This window comes from Ammospiza nelsoni, chromosome 13 (genome assembly GCF_027579445.1).
Source record: "Ammospiza nelsoni isolate bAmmNel1 chromosome 13, bAmmNel1.pri, whole genome shotgun sequence".
NCBI lineage: Eukaryota > Metazoa > Chordata > Aves > Passeriformes > Passerellidae > Ammospiza > Ammospiza nelsoni.
Genome location: NC_080645.1, coordinates 6,241,667 through 6,265,954, shown reverse-complemented (window position 1 = coordinate 6,265,954; position 24,288 = coordinate 6,241,667). Strand labels below are relative to the sequence as shown.

The 24,288-nt window shown below is 51.8% G+C and overlaps 1 protein-coding gene across 1 annotated transcript in view; it reads right to left on the bottom strand.

The window, feature by feature from the left end:
* The window catches only part of LOC132079269 (hydrocephalus-inducing protein homolog), a 69,435-nt gene that overhangs the window by 4,145 nt on the left and 41,002 nt on the right, over window positions 1-24,288 (bottom strand). Inside the window, 35 exon segments of the mRNA XM_059481771.1 lie at window positions 373-594; window positions 940-1,082; window positions 1,413-1,664; window positions 2,259-2,361; window positions 2,923-3,115; window positions 4,049-4,200; window positions 4,787-5,019; window positions 6,036-6,240; window positions 6,834-6,906; window positions 7,236-7,474; window positions 7,755-7,923; window positions 8,401-8,500; window positions 9,110-9,212; window positions 9,904-10,102; window positions 10,264-10,436; window positions 10,542-10,701; window positions 11,948-12,067; window positions 12,309-12,491; window positions 12,663-12,850; window positions 13,281-13,372; window positions 13,794-13,830; window positions 13,901-14,152; window positions 14,669-15,049; window positions 16,313-16,440; window positions 16,914-17,118; window positions 17,423-17,551; window positions 17,965-18,089; window positions 20,540-20,713; window positions 21,011-21,149; window positions 21,430-21,557; window positions 21,659-21,845; window positions 22,098-22,337; window positions 23,384-23,488; window positions 23,857-24,048; window positions 24,136-24,257. Of these exon segments, the coding sequence (XP_059337754.1) occupies window positions 373-594; window positions 940-1,082; window positions 1,413-1,664; window positions 2,259-2,361; window positions 2,923-3,115; window positions 4,049-4,200; window positions 4,787-5,019; window positions 6,036-6,240; window positions 6,834-6,906; window positions 7,236-7,474; window positions 7,755-7,923; window positions 8,401-8,500; window positions 9,110-9,212; window positions 9,904-10,102; window positions 10,264-10,436; window positions 10,542-10,701; window positions 11,948-12,067; window positions 12,309-12,491; window positions 12,663-12,850; window positions 13,281-13,372; window positions 13,794-13,830; window positions 13,901-14,152; window positions 14,669-15,049; window positions 16,313-16,440; window positions 16,914-17,118; window positions 17,423-17,551; window positions 17,965-18,089; window positions 20,540-20,713; window positions 21,011-21,149; window positions 21,430-21,557; window positions 21,659-21,845; window positions 22,098-22,337; window positions 23,384-23,488; window positions 23,857-24,048; window positions 24,136-24,257 (5,846 nt within the window).

Sequence of the window (24,288 nt, the reverse complement as noted above, 5' to 3'; positions counted from 1 at the left end):
AAGAGCCAGAGTGCAGCAGACTTAACTCCTTGTTGGTGAAAAGGCACCAAATGAGATGAAGAGATTTCTAACACCATAAAATGGGATAAAATCATAAAACATTGTCCCCCATTCAACATGGGCTGCAACACTTGTGCTTGTGGCACAGACTGATGGTTTGTGTGGCTAAAGGTCTCTTGTCCAAAGGGTTCCCCTCTTGTGTGAGTGCATCCAGTCACTGTGCATCCACCTCTCCCCTGGACTGCACTGCTGGTGAACCTCACAGCTGTCCGATGTCAGAGGAACCAGGAGCTGCACAGCCAGCAGTGATGGTGTTATGGTGGTTCTTTCTGTAAAAGCTGGGTTGGCTTTTTTTGCCATTTTGCTTCTTACCTTCTGCATTTTATAGAATTTGTCTCCTGGGTCTTTCCTGGGGGTACTCTTCCATGTGACAATGCAGTTTCGGTCATCCCAGTCCGGAACCTTCCTTGGTGGCAGCTGAAACTCGATCTTGGTCACCTTACATTTCACAAGGTGCCTCCTGTAGGTGACTGGGACATTTGATTTGAAGGTCACTCTGATCTTCTTGGAACGGCGAGGACGGAGGTGTCCCACCTAGGGGGAATCAGGGAGTCAAGACCAAACTGAAGCACTGCCAAGGGCAGGACTGCCAGCAAAAGGAACTGATGTGGTGAGCAGCTGTGCCAGGAATCTGCACCTCAGAGCGGATTTATGCAAAGTTTGATAGACAAAAGTATGAACAGAAGGTGCCACCTGCCATAACATGAAGCCTTTGCTGCAAGGCTGGCAGCCTTGGCCCAGCCAAGCCAGGGACTGCATCTCCTACATGGCACTGGAACAGGCTATCAGTGGCATGTGAGGACTCCCTGCCCTGCCTGCTCCTGGGAGCACCAGGGCAGGGCCTGAGCAGTAGGGAAAGGCAGAGCAGTCCACGCTCACCTTGGGGGAGATGTGGAATGGGCCGTCTGCCTCCCACTCAAAGCGCAGGAACTGGTGCTGGGTGCGGTTCCTGATGGTGAAGGTCCTGCGGCAGCACTTCCCGACAGGACAGTGCCCAAAGTCCAGGTGATTCACTCTGATAGCTGTAAAGGAGGAGAGCAAGGGATCTCAGCATGCAGGGAGCTCCACACACCCCCTCACGTGCACAGACACCTGCACGTTCAGTGCTTCCTTGCTCCAAGCCTTCCTCCCTCTGGAGGGAGTTCCCCATCCCACACTTCCAGGGAAACACCCTGACACATCCTTAAGCCACCAACGTGCAGCACAGCACACACTGCTCTGCATGCATGGCTGCCACGCCCACAGGCCACCAAGTCCCGTGGGTGACAGCCCAGGCCTGGCTAGAGGGAGGACACACATGATCAGACATTGTCCTCCTCCTTGCTCCACCTTGGCAGCCTCTCCTCTCTTACCATCAATGATGTCTTTATTCAGGCTGCTCTTAGCATCCCTTTCCTCTGTGTCTTCCTTTAGTCCTCTGAAGTAGAATCTGTCTCTGTGGCCTTCACCCACCAGCTCTACTAGGATCTTGTTAGAGCAGGCGTCCGCCAACAACAGACGAATCTCCCCTTCCAGACGTTGAGCCAGGGTGGGTTTGAAAATGACATCAAACTCTGCTGATTCCCCGTGATGCAGAAGGAAGAAAGGCTTTGTGGGCTTGCTCCCTGCACAGCAATGGAAATCAGAGTAAAGTGATACAGCTGTACAGAGGAAATATTTCCATAGGAGATATGAGGAATAAGAGGTTGAAGCCAGCTGCCTTCTAAGCACAGGTTCTACCCCCAGTAGTTCCAGACCTTCTTCCTATGTTCACAAGACACCTTGTGCCTATGCCACCTCCAGACACATCACCACTTAAGCAGCTTAACCTCAGGCTGATGCCTAGCCCTCATTCCATCTGCTTCCAGCCAGCTCCAGCCATATGCAAAGCTGAGCCAAAGATCCTTTTGGCTTCTGCTGGCTGTGTGCTCAAGGGCTGTGTCTGTTCAGGTTGGTACCTTCCTACATGCAGCAAATACCTCAGAGGGTCCACTGTGGTAGTGACAGTCCCCCACAACTCAACGCCCCACGTCTAGAACAGAAGAACTTCCTACAACTTGCTAGGAGGAAACCCTGCAAAAAGGCCCCAAGAAAAGCTTGGGGGTCAGAGAGCCCATGGAACAAAACTGTGCCTAACATCTGGCTGCTGCTTGGAGAAGCCAAGAGCAGGCTGAGTTTTCCCTCTTTGCATGATCACATTTCATGGGTAATGAATTTACCATTTATGATGGAGTCCTCATCTTCAGTGCGGAATACCTCGAGTGTGGAGGCCCTGCCCTTCAAGAAGAACGCTCCGTACTCGTGCTCCAGGCATAACATAAACTGAGAAAAGAGAAACCAAAGCACAATGATGCTGGTGTGAGTACAGGGTGGCACAGGGACTGACACCACAGTGCTGCTGGTCCCACATGGCAGCCCAGCACCTCTCCCACTACAAACAGCACTTAGCACAAAAGTGAAATCAAACCAGACAAGAAAAAAGGGCGTTCAGAGGCATCTGGGTAGAACTGACACAGAACCAAACAGGACAGAAAGTAATGAGCAGAATGTAATTAAACCACATCTAAGTCTACTTCAAATGTAGCAAACTGGGATCAAATACAATGTAATGGAACTGGAAAATCACACATGTCCATGAGAACAAAAGGTGACCTGAGAGACGGGGGGAAAATACTCCACCACCTTTCTTGTGTTCAACTTAAAGAAGAAAGACTGGATGGAAAATTTCCAAGAATTCCCTTCTTGGAGAACAGATGTCAGTCACTTGCTTCAAAAGAATTTCTGACACCTCTTCCCAGGTCTGCCGTGTTTTCTGGGACCCTTCCCCTGTGCCACAAGCGCTCGTTCCCACACCAGACCATTCCTTGAGCAGGTCCTCCCCACCTTGAGAGGTAAGATGCCATCGTTCCGGACGACCAGGGGCAGCTTCTGGGATGTCCCCACGCGGCGCCTCTTGAAGCGCAGCACGGCCGTTCCCCTCTTGCTGCGCGCGCTGGGGCACACGACCGTCAGCTGCGCCTCGTGCGCCTTCCCACTGATGGTGAAGGTCACGGTTTGGGGTTTAATTTTCACAGGGCTGCAGGAGAGGCACAGAAACAATTTCAGCTGGCACTAACGCATTTCTCACTAGGCAGGCAAAGCAGCAAGGGCCACAGCGTTTTCCCTGCCTGGTGCTCCTGTACCCCACAACACAGCCCCCCACCAGCCTCTTCCCAATCCATTCAGGGCCATTCACAAGAGGAATCTGCTCCAAAGAGCCAGAGCCTTCCACAATAACAGTTAAAAATAATTTCATTTAATTGAATCATGCAGTACAGCAGGTAAATAATGAGGCACCAGATGAGATATGGCAAATCCCCTGGCTGCACTGAGATGAACTTATGCAACAAGCAAAAGCATAGCATGAAGGCAGTACAAAAGCAAGAAGGCAAAAACACATCATCATCACCATCAGTAAAGATCATTTCCACGAACAGTAAAAAAGCAATTGCTTATTAGCAATTAGACTTCTCTTGTTCCAATTCAGCCACTAAAGAGTTGAGGAAGAGCAGGCCAAAGCCCCAGTACACAGGTCCCAGAGCAGAGGAACCAGACTCCTCTTTCATACCAGCTCCAATCACTCACATAAAACAGCTTAATGAATGCCAGGGAATCACAGAGGATCACCTAATTTTACAGAAACAAAAGGAAACTGTGACTGCTGACTTGCTGGTACAGAAACTGCTTCATCCAAGCCTTTGTCCTTGGAACCCCCAGCTCAGCTGCAGCACATCTCAGTAACTTCCAGTTGGCTACCTAATATTTGCCTGTCTTCTTAGTTCCTCATACAGGCTAAACCATCAGCCTCATTTTTCTGCTCTATCTAAGAGTTACTGCCTCCCAGACCATCTCAAGCCAAGTACTCTGCCTGAGGCTACTGAAAGCATTAGAGCTAACAAGAGGTCTGTGGCTTTCCAGGGGAGAGGCAGCTATCAGTGAGGCCTCCCGAATATTTCACAGGGTCAGTTACCCTTTTGGGATGACAAGGGAAGCCTTGAAGGTGCAGTTGTAGTTCTGATCATCTGGCGGGGTGAAGGTCACTGTAGCAACAGCATAGGATGAGCCAGGAATGGACATCTTGACTGGATCCAACTTGAAAACGTTGTTGATAGGGAATTGTTCCTTGGGGGAATCCAGAGAGCAGTGTTAGGAGAAAACACCTTTCAAGATGACACAGTTTTATGCATAAATGCATTACTGAGAACAGCCCCAGACATTGTGTCTTCCTTCCTCCTTCCCCGGGCAGGCTCCCGTCCTCCCAGGGAATGCTGACCTTGTGCTAAAGCATTGTGTGTTTGGAGTGCAGGAAGCTTCCCCAGCCTATATGGGAGATGGGCACTGCATGGAAGATCCTGCAACTAACCCAGAACTGGCCTTCAAAGAGAAGGAAAAGCCAGGGAGCCTGAGGAAATGCTCTGCTTTGAGCCCTGGCATGTCAGCTCATAAGAGCCCCTCTCTGCATGTGCTTCCAGGAGAGGTTCAGAAGGATTCACTTCTCCCACTGAAGACCCAGAGGTGTGAGCCAAAACCTTGCCCGAGACACGCAGAATTCCACACAACTGTTCCCTGGCTCTGCTGCTCTCCCCTGCAGTTTGACCTGCACTGATTAATACTAGTCTGGGCCACAGGAAGCAATGCACCTGGAGAACAAAACAGGCTCTCACCCAGCCCTTAGAGGGCAACCACCACCTTGGCCTCCTGCTCTTACCTCTCCAGGCAGGGGTTTGATGGAGAGGACCACATCACACGGCAGGCTGCTTGCACTGTAGATACTGAAATGAGCTTCTGTCTCTTGGCCAACCAGAACCTTGTTGAAGATGAACCTGTTGTCATCTCTGACGAACAGGCCCGTGCCTTTCACCGACTGCATCTTGCGGTCGAGGTCGGTGCTGCTGCAGATGGGGTACTCCTCGAAGATTAACAGCACATCCTCAGCAAGTCCTGGGGACACACCAGAGGCATGAGCATGGAGAAGCCTCCCTGATGAGTTTATCTGGACCCTGCTGGCCTCTCAGAAGGCTTGATAAGCCCTTTCTGCCTGGGTGACTGCTAAACCCAGCCTTGGCTGGGGGAACTGGCTGTGAGGATGGAGCTCAGTCCACCTCAGTCTTAGAGAGCATTGCTTTCCTTTTATCCTTCCATGTATCCCTCTCAGCCTGGGAGGGATGAGTCCACTGGTGGACTTGAAGAGGGCTGGAACCTCTGAGGATTTTAAGCTGGGACACCAGGGCTAGCATGCCTCTCTATCCAAGCAGCAAGTTGAGGTGTAGCATTGTGTTTTTTAATTGTAATGCATTTCTAGCAGTTTTGTAATCTTTCTTAATTTGTACTGTCATAGCATATTTTATTCTTGATGGATTGTTCCTTTCTGCCCTGTGTTATTGGGTTTGCCCTGGCTGCCCATCTCTCCAAAGATCTGCCCCTCTGTTCCCTCTTCCTCCTCCTATTGAATGTCTATCCCTCCCCAAGCCTGCCTCTTTCTCTAGACACTTCCCTATCAATCTTGCATCCTTTGAAACCCCACTGATTTGTTTAAATTATTCTCCTCCCCTGCAGCCCCTTATTGGTTTAAACACTGTATTCCCCACCTTGTGTTCCAACCCAAATTTCTCCCTATTGGTCTAAGATTGTATCCTCTCCTGAGACCTCCTCCCCCTTATCATCTGATGTACGCATTTGAGTTTGCCCTTTCTGTCACTGAACCTCCGGGAGTCAACTTCTTTGGGAACCATACAGAGGGCCTCTCCCTGATCCTTGTCCCTACCCTGGCACAGTCTGCAGTCCACAGCAGCCGTAGAGCGGCCGTGCCCTGCAGCTGCAGCCCGGATTGGGCAGCTTTCTGGGGGCAGCCCACTCGTGCTGTCGGTGCCGGGAGCTGGTTGGAATAATCCGGCACTGTGGCACTGAGGTGCTGCTCAGCAGCAGGTGTGACCAAGGGCACTGTGGCCAGTAGGTACCTGGGAGGCAGGACTCGGCAATCAGGGTGAAGGGAACGCCCAGGGGATTCTCCTTGGGGTCTCTGCCCGGGATGTCAATGTAGAGCTGCTCCTCACATTTCCCCTCCTGCCCTGCGAAGCAGTCCACTGTGATCTTCTGCTGGCCCCACGGACCGATGGAGCCGGAGCAGGGGGACACCGTGAACATGCCAAGATTGAGGTGACTCTGCAGAAAAAGTTCCAGGAGAGGTTGATGGCTGATAGCTGTGCCTTGAGCACCCCACCAAAGAGTATGTCCTGCCTTGGCCTCCAGCTGGGCCCAAGCAGCCAGTCCCAGGGCAGGGAAGGATGACTTCATGGCCCAAAGGCAGCCCCAGGCTGGGAGCAACAAGCCAAGAAGAGCTACAAATCTGTCCCAGGGGGCAGAGAGAAAGGAATTTAAGTGTAAAGAATTAAGGTGGTAGCTGTGCTCCTTCAATCTCCAGAGGTAACAGAGGAGAGCAGAAATACCTCTGAGAAATGATGGGAGAGAGGTAGGGGACTGCAAAGAACAAAAAGCAATGTCTGAGCTCTGTGGACTGGGAATTCAGTGGAGGATGTTTTTGCTTCTGAAGTGTTCACAGACCTATGCTGGCTTGCAGCTACCAAACACAGGACCTGCTCCCCTCTGTTGACCCCACAACTCCAGGTCAGAGCCAGACTACAGGACTGTCAGTGGGACTGAGCAGATACTGGTGTTGCAGTGAGCCCCAGCCTGGGCACAGCAGCATCTTGTCACATCCCCTGCAGCAGCACTGCTGGGCAGCAGGAGTCACCCACCTGTGTGAAGGAGCTCGATTTCCTTGCTATTGAGAGCCTAGCAGCCAATGGAGCAGATTCCCCTTCCTTTGAGCTGAGAGGAGAAAGCAGAGGTATCTGTCATCTGAGCTCCCCTGCCTTTCTCTGAGGCCAAAGCTGGCCTTCCTACTCACAGAGGAAAGCCTTGTGCTCCTGCTGGCTCCCAGAGAGCTGCCAGCAGCACCCATTGAGAGCACCTGCTGGACTGAGCAGTTCTATCACCAGCTTCATACTACACATGTGGATACTCAGGCCTTTTTTTGCTCCCTCTCCTCAAGCCAGGCATGCAAATGCACAACAGCCCAGGTCCCCTGGCTGCCTGCCACATCCCAGCCGTGGGGTGGTGCCTCCTCAGACAGGAAGGGTGGTCAGGGCTGCTCGTACCTTTTCCTTTCTGATGTAGATGCATCCTCGGGTGGTTGGCGGATGCAGAATTTGAAGTGGAGCATGCCTTTGTTCTCCAGCACCACAGTCTGGCTCTTCTTGGTGCCCTTGATCATGGCTCCAAAGTTGATGGGTGAGGCAGGCTCAATGCTGTACTTGCTGTACACGGCTTTGGCCGACACCTTCAGTGGGATGTCAGCCACAACCTGGCCTCCTCGACCTAATCTGGCATCTGTCACCTGTGTCCACAGGAAGGGCAGGTAAACAATGCAAAGAGGCCAGCCTCTACCCCAGTCCCCAGGCTCCCTCCCCAGCCTCCAGTTTACCCCTCCCTGTTTAAGCACCTCCTCCAGAGTCACATTCTCAGCTCCACTTAGGAAGCCTCCCAAAGGGTGTTGAAAGACTTTGTGCATGTAGGAGAGAGGATTCTCCAGTTAAAGGCCTCCTTCCATTTGACATCTATCCTGTTTACACTCCCAAAGCACCGTGTGATAACACAGCCTGGCCCAGGCAGCTCACCTGGCAGTACAGGATGGGTCTGTTCTTGAGGAGCATTTCACTGGTGGGGTGGAAGAGCATCTCAACATTCACAGCAGGCTGGGAGGCAATCAGCACGCCCGACTGAGGCGCAACAGTGAAGTGGGATGCGGCGTCTCGCATCCTGGGACCTGCACCCTTCAGCGTGAACCTGGGGAGAAAGGGAAGGAATGGAGATCTCTCAGTTAAAAGTACAGGTGCCACCAGCACAGCCAGGACTTTGCATAGGACCAGAAAAAAAAAAGGGAGAGTCCAGCTCTGCTCAGGGAATCTTGGATCTTGACAGAAAGTGCAGACAATCATGAGGTTACTGCAAGAAACCTTGACACCAACATTTTTCATTCCCTTCCTTACAGAGTCTCAGAAAGGGAAAGGAGGTGACCATCAAAGAAAGGCAATGAATCTCAGCATTCCAGTGGCTGAAATTTCCGGGGCTCTCCTTTGGGTTCCTGCTGAGCTGTGAAGAACTGCTGGTTTGTGGCTGGATTCTCTGGTAGAATAATGGAGATTAGAGTCCAGGTTTTGTATTTACCATGAGGTAGCCAGCACGGAAATGGTTCTAGCCATTGACAGAGCATGCAGGCCTGGGAACCCAAGGAAATGCTCACTACCAGGCAGCAGGACTCACCTGTACTCAATGTTGTATAACCCTTTGTTCTTTAGACATAGGATTTTCTTCACGTTATCCATGACATTAATGGTTCCAAATTCCAAGCTTCCTTCTGGACCTGCAGAAAACCCACAGAGTGAGGTCAAACATGGTATTTGTGAGTTGCTGCAGAATACAACAGGCCACAAGCTACATGGAGGTCTTGGTGCAAACCCCCTTCCAGCAAGTTTCTGTTCCTGAAAGTGTTTTCCAGCTGCCCTTTCTCTTCACACTTAAAATATCTGCAGGCTTAGTAGCTAAAGAGCTTGCCTTCCACTTCCTCACTCCCAAGCACAAACCCAATTACTTTATTTGCTGTGCCACGCCCGTGGCCATTGCCAACTGCCTGTTCATGTCACTGTTGTTTCAAAGCCCCAAAATCCAATCTGCACATGAAGCTGCACACTTCAAAGTTCAGAGGGGAGGGACTTAAGGCTGTCAGAGCCCTGACAATGCTTTATTTCATGCAGGTTGCAGGGTACATGTTTTATGTATCCATGCCATCCTTGTATTCCATCCCATCCCATCCCATCCCATCCCATCCCATCCCATCCCATCCCATCCCATCCCATCCCATCCCATCCCATCCCATCCCATCCCATCCCATCCCATCCCAGTGCTTTGGCTGCCCACCTCCCAAGGTAATACAGTGCACCTGGATTGCTTTGTTTGGGAGGCATCCACTGACCTTCAGGTATGAAGTCAATGGTCAGAGAAACATCATAGACCTCTGCAGAGATTTCGATGTTTTCAGTGTGGACAACCCCCAGGACATTTTCTATATCTGAAACCTGAGGCAGCAAGAAACAAACACTGTTCAGATTATTCTTTTGAATCAAAAGTCCTTGTCTCTGCTGGCTGCTTCCCCTATGTCCTCCCTGGCTTCATAAGCATTGGTGGACTCCCAAGCTTTGCTAACCTGTTCCTCTCAGGGACTGCCCCAGTGAGATTCTGCTGCAGTAAAAAACTCTATCAGCCCAACTCTGCACTCCTGCAGCAGGGAATGCTGCTGCTAAAGCCTCCTTGAGAGGCACAGGGGTGTAAGAAAACTACAAAAAGTGTGAGGTGTCTCAGAGCAGGTGGCATTGATAACCCTCTCCAATCACCTAGCACCCTGTCTGAAATGCAGCCCCTAAACCATGGGGAACAAAATCCCAGGGGGAGAGTTTGTTGCACTACGCAAGGGCTTCAGACAAAGCCCAGGAGAAACGTAGAGATCATGCTACAGTCTGTACAACCAGACAACAGCCTTCGGCCATTCACAGGGACAGGGTGGTTGTGCTACAGGCTCAGGATGCAGTGTCTGCTTATCTGGGGGGATGTGGATGCACTGCATGTTCTGACAAATGCTGTGCAGAGGCAGAAGTTGGGGTCACAGCACCCTCGTGTCTGGCAGGTGCAGCTCTTCGTGACTCTGTCCCTAGGAGCACATGGGCTGCTCACTGTGCCCTGCTCTGCCAGGCAGAGCACAGTTCCTCTCACCTCTAGTCGGAGGATCTTCTCAATTATGCCAATCTGCTCAGCCTTGAAATGCACTGTCACTTCCAACTCTGAGGAGGGATCAAGGATGCCATTATCTTGTGACAAGGAGAAGTTCTCAGCAAGGTAATCCAGCCCATTGAGCTGCCAGGCCATGGGCAGCAGGCTGTTGTTTTTCAGGACCAAGGTCCTGCTGTCAGTCCTGCAGAGACAGGAAGGGAAGGCACTTGGCATCAGCTGCTGGATGGTCACACCAGCCTCGCCACTGAATGCAACTTGGAGCAGCTCCATCCATGCCCCAGAAACCAGAGTCAAACGTTTTCTCTTTGTCACAAGTCTTGGAGTGCTTGTGGGATCACTGACCTGTGCAGAAGCAGCTTGTCAAAAGAGAGCTCTGGAGGGCTGATCTCCAGCTTCACATGCACCCCATAGCAGCACAGGCTGAAGACCACTGGCTCCGGGTTCTTCTCGATGCTGCAGATGAGCTTGTCTTCCAGGAAGCCAAGGGAAGTGGGGTATGCCCAAATGGTCAGCTCCTGGACACGGCCCCACAGGAAGAAATTAAAAGAGCTCTGAGTGTAAGCAGGAGGAGCAGCCCCTGGGCACTTCTACAGTGCCTGCTCTACCTGCCCTTCTCCTACCTGCTTCTCCTTTGGTTTCAAGGTCATGCGGCGAGGGTTCACAACGAAGGTCCTTGTTTTCCGATCTCTCTCAAAAGAGAACTGGACCTCTATGACCATGGGGGAGATGTTGAGGATGGTTAGCTTCTCCGTGTTTCTGGGACCGTTCTGGGTCTTGTACCTGTCCACAAAAGGGGAAAAGGCTGCAGAGGAGACTGTTGCCTTTGCCACACACTGAGGAGAGCACCGTGTGCACCCGAGGAAGGGGTGCTGGGGGACCCTGCTCTAACAGACAAGTGAGGGAAATGGATCCCAGTCAGGGGCATGGGCGTGTGCTCATCCCTGCCTTACTCTGATGCCTTCCCCTGGACTTGGTGCCTCCAGCCCAGAAGCCTGATCATGCTCAGGCCACTTCAAGAGTTTTTAACACAACGTTAATTCAAGGGTGCCTAGAAAAATAACAGCACACCAGACACATGGGTTTTTCCCCCCTCTTTCTTGGGATGCCTTCCCTGCAGGGTATAAGGAAAGGCCTTTGGAAAAGGAGTTCAGCTAATCTCTTTCATAAAAGTCATGAAAGTGCTTTGGATTTCATGGGTTAGCTCAGAGTCTGAGAAAGAAACATAAAGTATCAATTCCTAAGAGAAATGCAAAAAGATAACAAACGACCTTTCTTTAAGGCGTGGAAATTACTTTGGAGGGAAAGGGTTAAAGAGACAAACAGAGATCCCAGACCATCCATCAACCTGGCCAAAGATTGTAGGTATTTCAGTTTCATTTCCTTGGGCTGTCAAAAGAGACCTAGCCCTCCAGAGCTCCCATGGAAATAAGAACTTAATGTTAAATTTTTTTTTAAGTGACAGTGAAAGTAGAAGTACACAATAGCTTCAATGACAGTGTGTTTAGGCAGATTTTATCCAGCAGTGAGCACGCAATGTCATTGCAGGAAAATGTAATTCCTGCTGTGTGTTCCCCTCGACACCTATTGGCAGGTCAACCATAAAATCTTATTAATAATTAGAGATTAATGAAAGGTTTACAAAACCATCTACAGAATAATTGCTAGATCAGGCTACCTGCAGAGCTCAAAGCACTTCAAAAACCACCATAAAGTTCATTTCCTATGGGTTGAAGCTGACATGTGGGGGGGGACACAGAAGTTGCCCCCCAAGTCACCTTTGGACTCGCAGCAGCACGTGGCTCTGGCCACCAAGACACCCACTGGGTAGGCAGAGCAGCTCCTCCAAGGCTCATTTGCCTCTTATCTGCTCAAGTTCACACATCTGTGGTCCTTCAAACCCACGTGTCTTCAAAACCATGTGTCTTTGGTCCTTCAAACCCAGGACTCTGTTGGGATTGTGCCACCAGGACAGCACGTCTCTCCAGGCATGTCCAGAAAAGTACAAGGCCCGGCAGGGAGCACATACCACTCTCTTGACTTCCCACACAGCAGCGGTCCAAAGTGGAATTGCTTTGTGCTCTCAACGTATTCCTTGAAGATGACTTCGTCTTCCTTCATGGTTTTCCTGCACTGTGGAAACACCACCCTGGGCAGAGAAAGCGGGGAAGGAGGAGCTATGAGATGCTCCAAGTAGGAAATGCAGTCAGAAAGCCATAACCCTTCCTGGTGGCTGAGGTACCATCTGCCTTTCCAGCTCCCAGCACAGGAAGAGGGGCTGGGCAGCCTCAGGCAGCACCATCTGCCCAGGCCAGAAGCCCCAAGGGGCAGCCTGGCTGTGAGTTCCAGCGGCAGCTGTGCTGTGGGAGGCTGCCAGGGCCCAGCCTTACCGTGGGTTCTGGCTGATGCTGGGGTACAGGCCGGTGCCACAGCAGGGCAGCTCGTACTGGCGCTTTGACTGCACGAGCTCAAACCTCAGTGTCTGCTCAAACCTCCCTGGCTTTTTGGCGGAGAAGTTGACCTTCAGTTCCACCTCTCCGTGGGCAGGCACTATCCACCGGTACCGTTTCAGCCTGGCAATTTAAGAGGAGGCTTCAGACATTGCTGAGGAGCCAACAGAACAAGGAGGGTGCACTCGCCATCCCCCAGCACTGGCACGGGGTCACTGTGGAGCAGGGGACGATGGACCTTGTTTGGCAAGAGGACCAAGAAGCAGAGGCATCACCTCCTCCCGTGCAGCTCACCTGAGGAATTCTGTGGGGACTGAGGCACTTCCCACTGTACTTTTGGATCCTGTTGCAGAGGAATCCTGGGGACTTTCTGCTCTCTGTGTGGAGATATGCTTCTCCTTTGCAGAGCTGTCTCTGCTGGTTGCTTTACCTGTCTTTGGATGGTCCTTGGAAGAACTGCCCTTCACATCTGGGGCCTTGGGCTAAGGGGAGAGAGAAGAGGGAGACAGAAGTGAGCCCTGAGACATCTCCATCCTGGAAAGCAAAAGGGGGGTTTGTTCACCAATGGAAGAGAGAAAAAATAAGTAAGTCCACCTGCCCATGGACCTGGTCTCCCTTATTGGTGTTTGTTTTGCCTAGGACACCCCTGCTCACTCAGGACCCTCTCCTCAAAGGAAGTTCATGGTTTTAAGTGCTTTTTCCCCCTCTTGTCTTACAGAACTGCTCTGTCTCCAGCAGAACTGTCTCTTTTGTCCCATCCCTGACAGAAAGGAGACCTGCGGATATGGGACCCCATCACATCTTCACTGCCTCTCCACAATGCTCCCTTTCCATTCAACCTGTCCCGCCTGTCCCCGTCTAGCCTGGTCCCTGCCCTGGCACCTTCAGTGCCAGCACCACTGGAGCACCCACCAGATCCTCTTCTATAGCAGCACCTTCTGGTGCCACAATGCTGAAGGGCTCCACACGCTCTGCAGAGCCCAGCCTCTCCTCTGGGTACTCGACTATGGAGAGCACAGCAGCAGGGGGAAGGGGGGGGCCATCAGGATGCAGTCCCAGATGTTTCAGCAGCTAAAACAGAAGAGAAAATCCAGTTTATAGTTCTGCCACCTTCATCCTCACAACTCCTTCTTTGAAGGCACTGAGCTTTTGGCAATGGGGTTTTTAATTTACATGAAATACGAGTGCTTTGTTATGCCCAGTGGGGTGAGCAGGCTCCAGAGCAGACACAAGAGCTACAAGCAGGACTGGGAGAGTGACTCAGCTGAAGAAAACAATGGCCATGTCCTGGGAGGGTTTATGATTTCCGGGATGGGAAACTCTGAACAGATGGGATACTTATACACAGAGTACTCCCACTTCCTGCCCATCTGAGGGATGGTGACAACCTCCCCATCCGCACAGATGATAGTCTTTGTGGAATACCATCAGGGACCTGGACGTGGCTCTGTGCCATTATCACCTGGGGGAACACAATGCTCCAGGGCCCAAGACCACAGCAAGCTCAAGATCTGAGCTTTGCAGGGTTTTACCTGGTCTTCCCTTGGCAGCTTCCCATCCCTCAGGATCTGCCCAATCATGGCCTTTGGATCTGAGACCTCAATGTCCAGGCACGGCACCCCAATGTGCTCGTCTCCGACTGCTCCTTCGGCAGCTTCGCTTCGCGTCCCCAGCTGAGATGACTGAAGACTTCTTTGGTCTCCACTTTTTTGTTCAGGCTTCTTCTCCACCTTCTCCTGAGGCTTATTGGTCTTCTGACCTTTGTTTTCAGCTGGAGACTTTCCCTTTGGGATCACAGATAACTGCACGGTACCCTGAACCCTGTCCCAGCAGGAGAAAACCTGTGCAACATTCTGCTGCGATGAATCATAAATCTGAAACCTCAGGATCAAGTTCTCCATCTCAGCTGGGTCCTCTGGGATTTCAGTTCTACCCTTCTTTGGGGCTTTAGTTTCTTCCTGCTTTGGAACTTTGTGTTCCCCCTTCTTCGGGGCTTTAGGTTCCTCCTTTCCTGGGATTATGATTTTGCACAACTTTGGGGCTTTGTATTTCCACTTCTCTGGGATTTTGGTTCTCTTAATCTCTAGGATTTTGGTTTCCTTCTTCTCTGGGGGTTTGGTTTCCTTCTTTTCTGGGATTTTGGTTTCCATCTTCTCTGGGGCTTTACTTTCCGTCTTTTCTGAGATTTTGGCTTCCTTCTTTGGGGCTTTGGTTTTCTTCTTTTCTGGGATTTTGGTTTTCTTCTTTTCTGGGATTTTGGTTTCCTTCTCCGGGATTTTGGTTTCCTCCTTTTCTGGGGCTTTGGTTTCCTCCTTCTTTTCTGGGGCTTTGATTTCCTTCTTCTCTGAGGGTTTGGTTTCCTTCTCTGGGATTTTGGTTTCCTCCTTCTTTTCTGGGGCTTTGGTTTCCTCCTTCTTTTCTGGGGCTTTGATTTCCTTCTTCTCTGAGGGTTTGGTTTCCTTCTCTGGGATTTTGGTTTCCTTCTCTGGAGGCATAGTTTTTTTCTCTGGTGATTTGGTTTCTCCCTTCTCTGGGGGTTTGGTTTTCCCCTTATCTGGTTTTGGAGGTTGCTTCCCCACAGAGCCACCCTTCTTGTCCTTCTTCCGCCTCTCTTCCTCCTTCCGTCTTTCTTCCTCCTTCCGCCTCTCTTCCTCCTCTAAGGCTTTTGCCTCCTCCTCACGCTTTTGAGCCAGCCGCTTCAGCTCCCTTCAGCAAACAAAACAGAAAACATCGCTGAGAGTCACCACCAGAAACTTGAGCTCACCAGTCCTGGCTGCCCTGCACTTCATTCCTTGACCCTGAGGCCAGGCGAGACCATTTCTGTAAATTTTCCTCAACCCACAGAGGCTGGGAACATCCCAAGTGAGGGCATTGGTGGAAGGGGACTTCCAGGACCAGCCAAACCTGAACCATGCCATCATAAGGTCTTGGCTGTGCAAGCTCCCTCTTAAGGCACAGCCAGACCCCTCCAGCCCCTGCCAAAGGCTGATCCACCAGCTCTCTGTGCTGATGCCTGAAAACACCCTTTGTCTCTTAATTTCCCAGTTTAAAGCAGAGCACAGATGGCTAACATCTGCTTATCTCTCCTACAATTCTTACTCAGCTCATTCAGCACCCCTCAGGGTACAGCCTGCTCCTTAATGACAATAATCCTATCAGTCAGAAAGCAAAGGCTGCAGGAACTCCTCTCCTGCAAGACAGGCTCTTGTCAGCCTGATTTCCTGCTGGAACCCAGCTGTGACCAAGCAAACCAGTGCTGTCTGCCATGAAAACCATCTGAAGCAGCCTCATCTGTCTCCTCTCCATGAAACCAAATTCAGCCCGGGCTGAAGGAAGTCCTGATGCACAGCCTTGCTTTAACCAGCCTCCACTCCCACCTCCACACTTTGCCTATGTGTCCTGAGCTGGGCTGCCTTGCTGGAGCAGAGCTTCTCCTGGGCTTGCCCACTGCTGCAGCTGAAGGGGAGCCTAAAGGACATGAGCTTTCATGGGTGCTGTCCCACCATAAGGAGAACCCTGGCAGATCAGCATTGCAAGGACTGGCAATGCTGTGGCAGGACCAGGACCCAAAGCAAGGTTTGCTCTGTGCCCCACACCTGCCCATACCACAATCCCACTGTTTTGGTGAAGGGACATGATGAAGAAGGTGCAACTCAACACCATGGACCTAAAGACACCTCTAGAGGCAGTGCCAAGGCAAGCCCAGAGCCCAGCTCCCTGCAGGCAGCATCTAAGGCAGGAGGCTCACCACTCAAATAGAGAAGATCTTCTGTCTCAACAGAAGAAGGTCCTTCCTCTCTTGGGAGCCAGGGAGCTCAGAGTGGCCATCCCTGTGCTGCTTCTGGCCTTTGCTCTGCAGCACCTCTGAGCTCAGAGTCCTTGGAGCAGGGAAGCCCTCCAGGGACGATAACCCATGGAAGAGCTGTAACCCATGGAAGGCTTACTCACTTTTTCCTCCGTATGCGCTTCCTTTCCAGGATTATTTTATCGACTTCTGCTTTCTTCTCCTTAGGGAGAGCATAATACTCATCCTCATCTATTTGCAAGATATGTTCTGCTTTCCTCTGCAGAGCTTTTTCCCATTGCAGATCTTTAGCACAAACCAGAGGAGAAACCATGAGTGACTGCAAGCAGAGCTGGGTGCTCTGGGGCAGCTGCAAGGATTCACAGCTTTTCCTGACGCAGCCTATCATCCCAGGAGATATTGGGGAGCTCATATCCCTGCTCCAGAATTCAATCTCCAAACTATGGCCGGGAAGTGAGGTCCTGTGCTTTGCCTGGCTTAAGTGCACCAAGGCTGAGGACAGTTGTTTGTCACTCAGCTACAGCAGCTGGCACTTGTGCCCAAGCTTTAATGTTAGAGATTAAGGTGAGTCTTAAAACCTCAGATCTCCTGCAACTCTGAGATGAGTGCTGGTTACACTGAGGCAGAAGGCAGAAAGATTAATAAAAACATTTCTTACAAGCTCTGCTGCAAAGCCAGATACACAGAGATAAGGGTGAGGGCTTGAGAGAAAAGATTTGAGAGGGATGGAGATATCTCACCTTCCTTCTCTGTTTCAGCTTCCTTCCTTTTTCTTTCAGCTTCCTCCCTGGCTTTCCAAGAATCATAATCCTCATGCAGGTTTACCATGAAGATATGACAACGATTCTTGACAGCTTTGAGTACACAGAGTAGGGAAGATTCCAGGCTGCTTGCAAAGAGGCTCTCCAAGCCATCAAAGATCACTCCCTTGGAGCAGTCTTTACGCTGTGAATAAAGGGAAGAGTAAGTCAGCCATTGCACGCAGGGGCCTCACAGCTGGACAGTGATCCCAGATGTCCCAGGGCACCAGCTATCCTTGTTCCAAGGGCAGTAGCTAAGAGCAGCTGGGACCTGTCCTTAGGCTCTGCCAACTAAGGGCAGCTGCAGCTTCCCCCAGGGTTCCCTGCACACAGTCCAGGATCCTCGAGCAGCATGTACAGAGCTGCTCCTCCTCCTCCTCCTCTCTGAGTCGTACCTCAGTGCCTTCTCTCCGGAGCAGGAATGTCTCCTTTTCCCCCACCCCACACACCTGCAGCCTCTCACTGAGGATGTCCACCAGCAGCTCCTCGGGCAGCACACAGCTCAAGCAGTTCAGCTCTTCCCCACGACTGCTGACGATGTTCAGCTGCTGGGGCGCAGGAGCAGTGGAAACTGTGAACTGCAATGGGAACCATTGTAAGGAAAAGAAACCACAGTGGAAAGCCCTGAACAACTCCCAGTGCTGGGCTTGGAGCTGCGGTTCCTCACTAATGGAGACTAGAACAACCCTGCAGTGCAGGCTGGGGGCTCCAGGGGACGGTTCTGGAGGGCCCATCCCTTGGCCAGCAGAGACCCAACCTTGCAAGCCCCAGTGCAGCCTCCCAGCACTTTGCTCACTGCCTGCAGCCACACTAGCCAGGACTGCACTTTGCCAGCAAACCACTGAGAGCCAGTGGAGCTGTCTGCCAGAGCACATTCCCAGCCCAAGTCATGGCACATAGACCCACATAGAGCCTCCAATGCAAGCGGCCCCTGCCCATCTCAAAGACAATGCAAAGGTCCCAGGCATCAACCAGGGCAGATCATGTTTACCTTGATGTCAGGTTTACCAAGTCTGCTGGCTGACTCCTTCTTTTGTGATGGAGGGGTCTTTTCTTTGACATTCTTGTTGATTTTTTCCCCAGAGGCTCGTTTATTCTTGGTCTGAGATTTTTTATCTGTACAGGGAACAGATGGTTCAGGGGGGCTTTGTAAAGCAAGCAGGCACCTTTGACTGCAATGGGCACAGCCTTGGGAAGGAACATGGCTCTTTTCCCCAGTCTGCTGGGCACTGGCAGCACTGTTTCCCAGAAGCAGCTCCTTCCCTGCTTCTCTTACCAGCATGGTAAAGCACACCATCCCATACTTGATTTTAAAGCCAGCACTATGTCCCTCCTAACAACTGTGCATGCAGGTGATGCTGCTAACACAGCAGTTCCCCTGCAGATCAAACCAGAGATTTGTCCTCCAGGGGCATTGTTTCCATACACTGCACCCATCCTGCATTCCCATGTGGAGACCTGCAGCCCTGCCACACTTGCATCACCCATCTCCACTGAAGCTAAATCCTCCTTGTGGGAAAAGCCCAGCTGGGACCCAGACTCTTCTTCCTTCCACCAGCTCCCAACCCAGCCAGGTTCAAAACTGAGCACTGCAAAACTTCCCCCTGCACCGAGCCAGGTCTGGCCTCACCCTGCAGGACTCAGGGCACCAACTACCCAGGAAGTTTCATAAGTCTCCAGTCTCACATGGAGAACAGCCCAACGAGCTGTGTAACCTGACAGTGGCCACAGGTAACTCTCTGGAGAAAAGAGCTCATCTGGAGCATGTCTCTCATTGGAAATTCCTCTGGGAGGCTGTCCTTCCCTTCCTCTCATTTGCGAGGTTACATGCATAGTCAGTCCTCTTGTGCTCAATGAGCCACTTCAGAAGGCTTTTTCCTTGTTCAGGTGGGCAGCAGTTCTGCCTGCTGCCCATAAGAAGAAGGCTCAATTCAGCTTTGAGGAAATATAAAATAGTTGGGAAAGAGACAGGCATGCTTTACCAGCCCTAGATGAGCTCTTTTCTCCAGAGATTTACCTACACCCACTGCCAGGTTACACAGCTCGTTGGGCTGTTCTCCATGTGAGACTGGAGACTTTTATGAAACTTCCTGGGCAGTTGGTACCCCTAGAAACACGAACATGTGCCAAGAAAGGCAGCAAAGGGGGCTTGTCATGGTTTGACCCGGAAACAGGATTTCTGGGATGCTGTAGATAGGGCCAATGAGTGCTCAGATTTGAATATTGCCATCTGGCCCAACCACTGGGCATTGTATCCACCTCTGAGAACACAGGGTAAAAGCAGGGCTCTCCCCCTGGCAGTTTCTCTTTGGGTTTCTGGCGGGAAGGAGTTGGGTCTCTGCCCCGGCCCAGTTGCTGGCTGGGCGGGGGGAGGGGAAAAGCCATGCGGCCCGGCCCGGGAGAGGTAGGCCTGGCCCCCCCAAGGGTGGAAGGAAGAAGTAAAGAAATGCCGGGAAGCAATGTGCAGCCTGTCCCCCCCTTGGAGACAGACAGAGAGAGAGAGTGCAGCCTGTGTTTGTGGCTGTTACCTTGAAATTAAATAAACATGTGCTGGAGCAGGCAGCCCGGCTGAGGAGATAGGGGCGGGGTGCAGCCAGGAGTCCAGCCGCTTGGAGGAGTTTTTAACCCTTCTTGGAAAATGAAAACCTTACAGAACATTAACCCTTCCTAGACGAGTGATGAAGGTCTGGACCAGAGAGAAAGAGAGTGAGAGATGTTGGAAGAATGGAGAAGAGGGAGTGGCATTTTATGCTGGACTCTTTTGTGTAGCCATGGACAGAGATGTCCATGTCTCCGTGTGATACAGAGACTGAGTCCAGGGGGAGAAATGTCCCAGAGCCAAAGAAGATTCAGTGTGGGTACCCCTCGGCCCCAGGGGGTATATAAAATATGGGGGGGACAGATGTCCCAAAGGTGAGATACTGTGCTTTCCTGGAACTGGACAAAGCATCCTTAAAAAGACAACCCTGGAAGCAGCCCTGATCCCTGTTCGGTGGTGAGAGCACCGGAACAAGGACAGAAAAGGCCACCACGATACATGGAAGGACTCCCTCTCCTCTTGAGGAACTGAAAGTTGAGCATTCTAAAGGGTGGTGCTGGACCCAGAACTGGTGATTTTGGAAGATGTATTGTATTGGGAATTTAGGGGGGAGGAGGAGGAGAGTGTTTTTGTGAGGTTTTCATTTTCCTTGTGTTTTCTTTTTCTTTTGTGTGTAGTTTAGGAATTGTTTTTGTAGTTTAGTTAATAAACTTTTCTTTTTTTCAAGTGAGAGCCTGCTTTGTTTATTCCTGGTCAAAATCTCCCAGCAGACACCAGAGTAAGTGTATTTTCATGGGGGCATTTGGCCTTATGCCAGTGTCAAACCTTCACAGGGCTATAAAAGAACCTTTTTCTGAGCCCTTAAAATTGATTTCATTTTTTTTGGCAAGCCAGTGATGCACTTCACCCATGTTCCCTAAGAGAAACCCAAGGACTGAAAAACTGCTGCTCTGAGTAAGCAGAAGTGGACAGTGGTGGTGGGTTTCTCAAGCACTGGCCCTGGGTCCTTACCAGCATTTCTCCTTACCAGCATCACCTTCGTCTTTGCCTTCCAGCTCCAGGGCAGCCTGGGTGCAGAGCTCCCGGGCACGGAGCCCCGCTGGGCTCCCGTCCTTGGCCATGGCCTCTTTCACCACGGTGTCGATGGACACGTAAGCAGCGTCGTAATACTGACACAGGCCTGCTGCTATCTCTGTCTTTCCTGAGAGAGAGAGGAGGACTGCTTGGTGACACTGGCACAGGAGGCATTGCAGGGACAGGCCCTGGAAAACCTCCAACAAATTTCAAAGTTAAAATGACAGTGGGAAAGCAAGTGTCCCTCCAGGGGAGGCCATGAGGGAGGCAGCTGCAGCGTGGATACAAACTCTGAATGCTAGAGCCAAGTGGATCATCTCCACCTCCCGTTCAGCTGAGGACTTGCCTTAAGCACCGTGGCCCACCAGGATGTGTTCCCCCTGCTCGTCCCTCTCCCTGCAGCCCTGGGCTGCAGCTCACGTACCTGCCCGGGGCGGCCCATGGATGATGACAACCATCCCTCCTTGGTGGGGCTGCGCCTCGCAGCTCTCTGAGTCCGGGTCAATGCCCAGGTGGCGCAGGACAGCCCGAGAGACAGGATTCCCAGCCTCTTTCACCATGGACTCAAGACAGAACGGGACAGCTCTGTGACGTGCTGCAGTGCAAAACCAGGGGGAAAAGTCAGCCTCCTGCCTACCTTTGATCCTCACCATCCTCCCCATGCCCTCAGATCCCAGGAAAGGAGACTCGGTGAAAGCAAGATGAGATTGTTCTTTTGCTGCTAGGAAGGTGCAAATATAAAAGAGCCAGTGATATTAGACCTGGTCCTATTGGCTGAGGAACTCATCCAGCCCTAGTCTTTGTGGCTAAGGGACACAAGGAAATATCCTGATTATTTCCCACGTCTACGGCAGGCAGATAGGAGCTTGCTTTGGCTGCACTCAGGACTGGAAGAGGACGCCACAGCCCTTCAGCCAAGAGCTCCTCCACCAAGCTGGGGAACAGGCAGCTGCTAAAAGCACGGGCTTTCCCTGGAGAGCAAGGTGACAGAGAGTTCAGGGTGTATGGGCTGGAGTCCCTGCTGTGACCACAGGCAAAACAGACACCACCAAACCCTCACTGTTTTTCTGACCTGCTGCTGCCTTGCCCATGGCCTTGGCCTCAGCCTCAGCCCTGGCCTTGAGCTCTGCCTCTTGAGCCTTTGGCCTCCTCTGTGCTTCATGGTCCTGCAGCACGTCTGGAGGCAGTGTCTCACCCACGGCACGTGGAGGCAGAAAAAAGCTCTTTTGGTACTCAGACCCCACTGCCATCCGCAGGATCTGTGTGTGGAGGGAAGAGAAGCCATACACAAGATTCCTTTTCTTGCCTTTCATCACACAGACTCAACAAACCCATTTTCTGTCTCCTCCCTTCCTCCCAACAACACAAACTATTTAGTTTAGGTCCTCCCACAGCATGTCAGCAGAGCTGGCTTTGCCCTGGGGATTGCCTCCATCTCCCTGGCACAAGCCTGGGAATGCTGGAGTGCTGTGAAGCTTGGGCAGCGTGTACATGGGGCCCAGACTTCTCACCTTCTCCTCCTCAAGGTACTGCTCATCAAAATCCAGGGAATAAAACTCAATGGGGAAGTTGCATGGGTTCTTCACCACCACTGTGGCCTCCACCCCATCGCTGTCCACCAGCATCCATCCCATCTTTAGTGCTGGGGGCCTGAACTCCAACCGTGGCTCAAGACCTTGTCCTGAGAGGTTCAGTTTTAAGTGATTGCTTCTGCCATGAATGTTAAGCTCCAGCTCATTCTTGTAAGACCTCTGAAAAGAGGAAAGTGCAGAAAACTCATCCATGAAGTCTCAGATGACAGGACCCCAAATACAGCAATGCTTGGTGTTATCAGTCCCTCCAAGATGAATAGAAACCAGATATTTACTTATGCTAGGGACTAGAGCATCTGTAGTAGTCTGGGTCTGAGTAACTGGGATGAATGCTGGTGTGCACTGTAACTGGGTATCAGATGGATGTACAATGGCCTGTCAGACATTTTCACCTAGTCATGCAGGAGTGCAGTGCTCATGGGAAAGGCCCTCAGGGTTACAGTGTCCAGACACAGTCCTGGCACTGCTGCATCAGGCAAACACCAGCTCCAGGAGAGAGGCAAATGAGCTCTTGCTGGCCAGAAATAAGGGCCATCTTCTCTGCTTAGTGTTTGGCTCTGGTCCAAGACAGACACAAGATGGTTACATTTCTTGAGCAATTAAAAGATCCCTGGGAGTGTGTGTGGGCACAGAAGCACTTGTGTCCATGCTGGTACACACTGCCACTTTCCAAGACCCAGCAGCCACAGGCAAACCACTTTTGGGAATGCTTTGTCCTTTGAGCTGAATCCCCAGCTGCACAGGAATGTGCAGGCAGGCCAGAGCCCCAGGGACTGCTGACAGCACCCCACTACAGGTGACTGTCCTGCCGTGCCCAGGAAGGTGGGTGGTGGCTGTTTGGTCTCTCAGTCCTGCAGCAGGATGAGCCATTCCAGGATTATCCTCTGTGAGTGGGCAGCTGCTCTGCACTGAGTGTCACAGCTGCAAATACAGCCAGGCAAGGGGCAGGCTGAGGGGAGTTGGACACATCCCCCCCATGTGCCAAGAGGCAGCCTCAGAGCCCTGGTGCTCTCTGTGCAAGCTCCCTGTGAGCATTTCAAAGCACATCTCACGGGAGTGCTCTGTGGGGTGAACTGAGCCACGCTGAGTACGGGGTTTGCAGAAGGCTCCCTGTGAAGGCAGAGCTCCTACCACACTCTCTGCACCAGGCCCTCATTTCCAGATAGCCCTGACAGGCCTCCTGGGCTGACACCCGCCAATCTCACCTCCTCCTCAGGTGTAAACTGGATATGCAAGTTCTGCCACTTTCCTGGATCAAGGGTTCCTTTGGAGGGCGTCACGTCAAAGGGACAGGGCTCGTGCTGATTGTTCTGGGCACAGAAATCAATAATGTGAGGTCTCCTCATGTTCTGAGACACTGACACGGTGCTGAGAGCACCCACAGCCAAACCAAGTGTGGCCCCAAAGCCCAGAGCTGGAGGGAAGCCCTGTAGACAGGGCAGGCAGATAGGGAACTACTGTCCTCAGAGGAGGAGGAGGAATGGGTGAAGATGGCAGCAAAGCAAAGCATCAGCTAAAGGAACAGGTTGAGGCAAACCAGCCTTGATCTAGACCCTCAGAAGTTTCCACAAACACACTGTAGACCCAAGTGCTCAAGCAGCCACAGAGCAGAAAGGGCAAGAGTCACAAAGAAAATCCAACCAAGCAAGGTCTGTGTTCAAGGTCGCCTGTGCTTTACCCTCAGAGCAGGCTCCTTGGAAGCAATGAACCATTTGCAGGGTACTCGGAACCAGTTGAAGAGTCGGATGGTCTCAACCTGGCAGTCCCCAACAAGGATGTCAGAGAACTGCAGTTTGTTCTTGGAGAGGGTGAGTGACAGTTCCAACACAGTGGCACGGATGCGGATGCTGTACATAGGGCCTTCTGTCACCTGGAGAAGGACAGAGAATTCAGCAGAGCGTGCAGGTGACATCTGCTGCTGTGCCCAGCCTGCTGCCTGCCCCAAGAGCTGTGGTACCTCTATGGGCAGCACCACTTCCACGTCACCATATGGCTTGTGGGCACTTTCAAAGCGCACGTCGAAGTCCACGCTGTTGTTGGGGGGCAGACAAATCATCTGGTCCAGGCCCACGCTGAAACCTTGAACAGATGAACACAAAGCAGCTGAGAT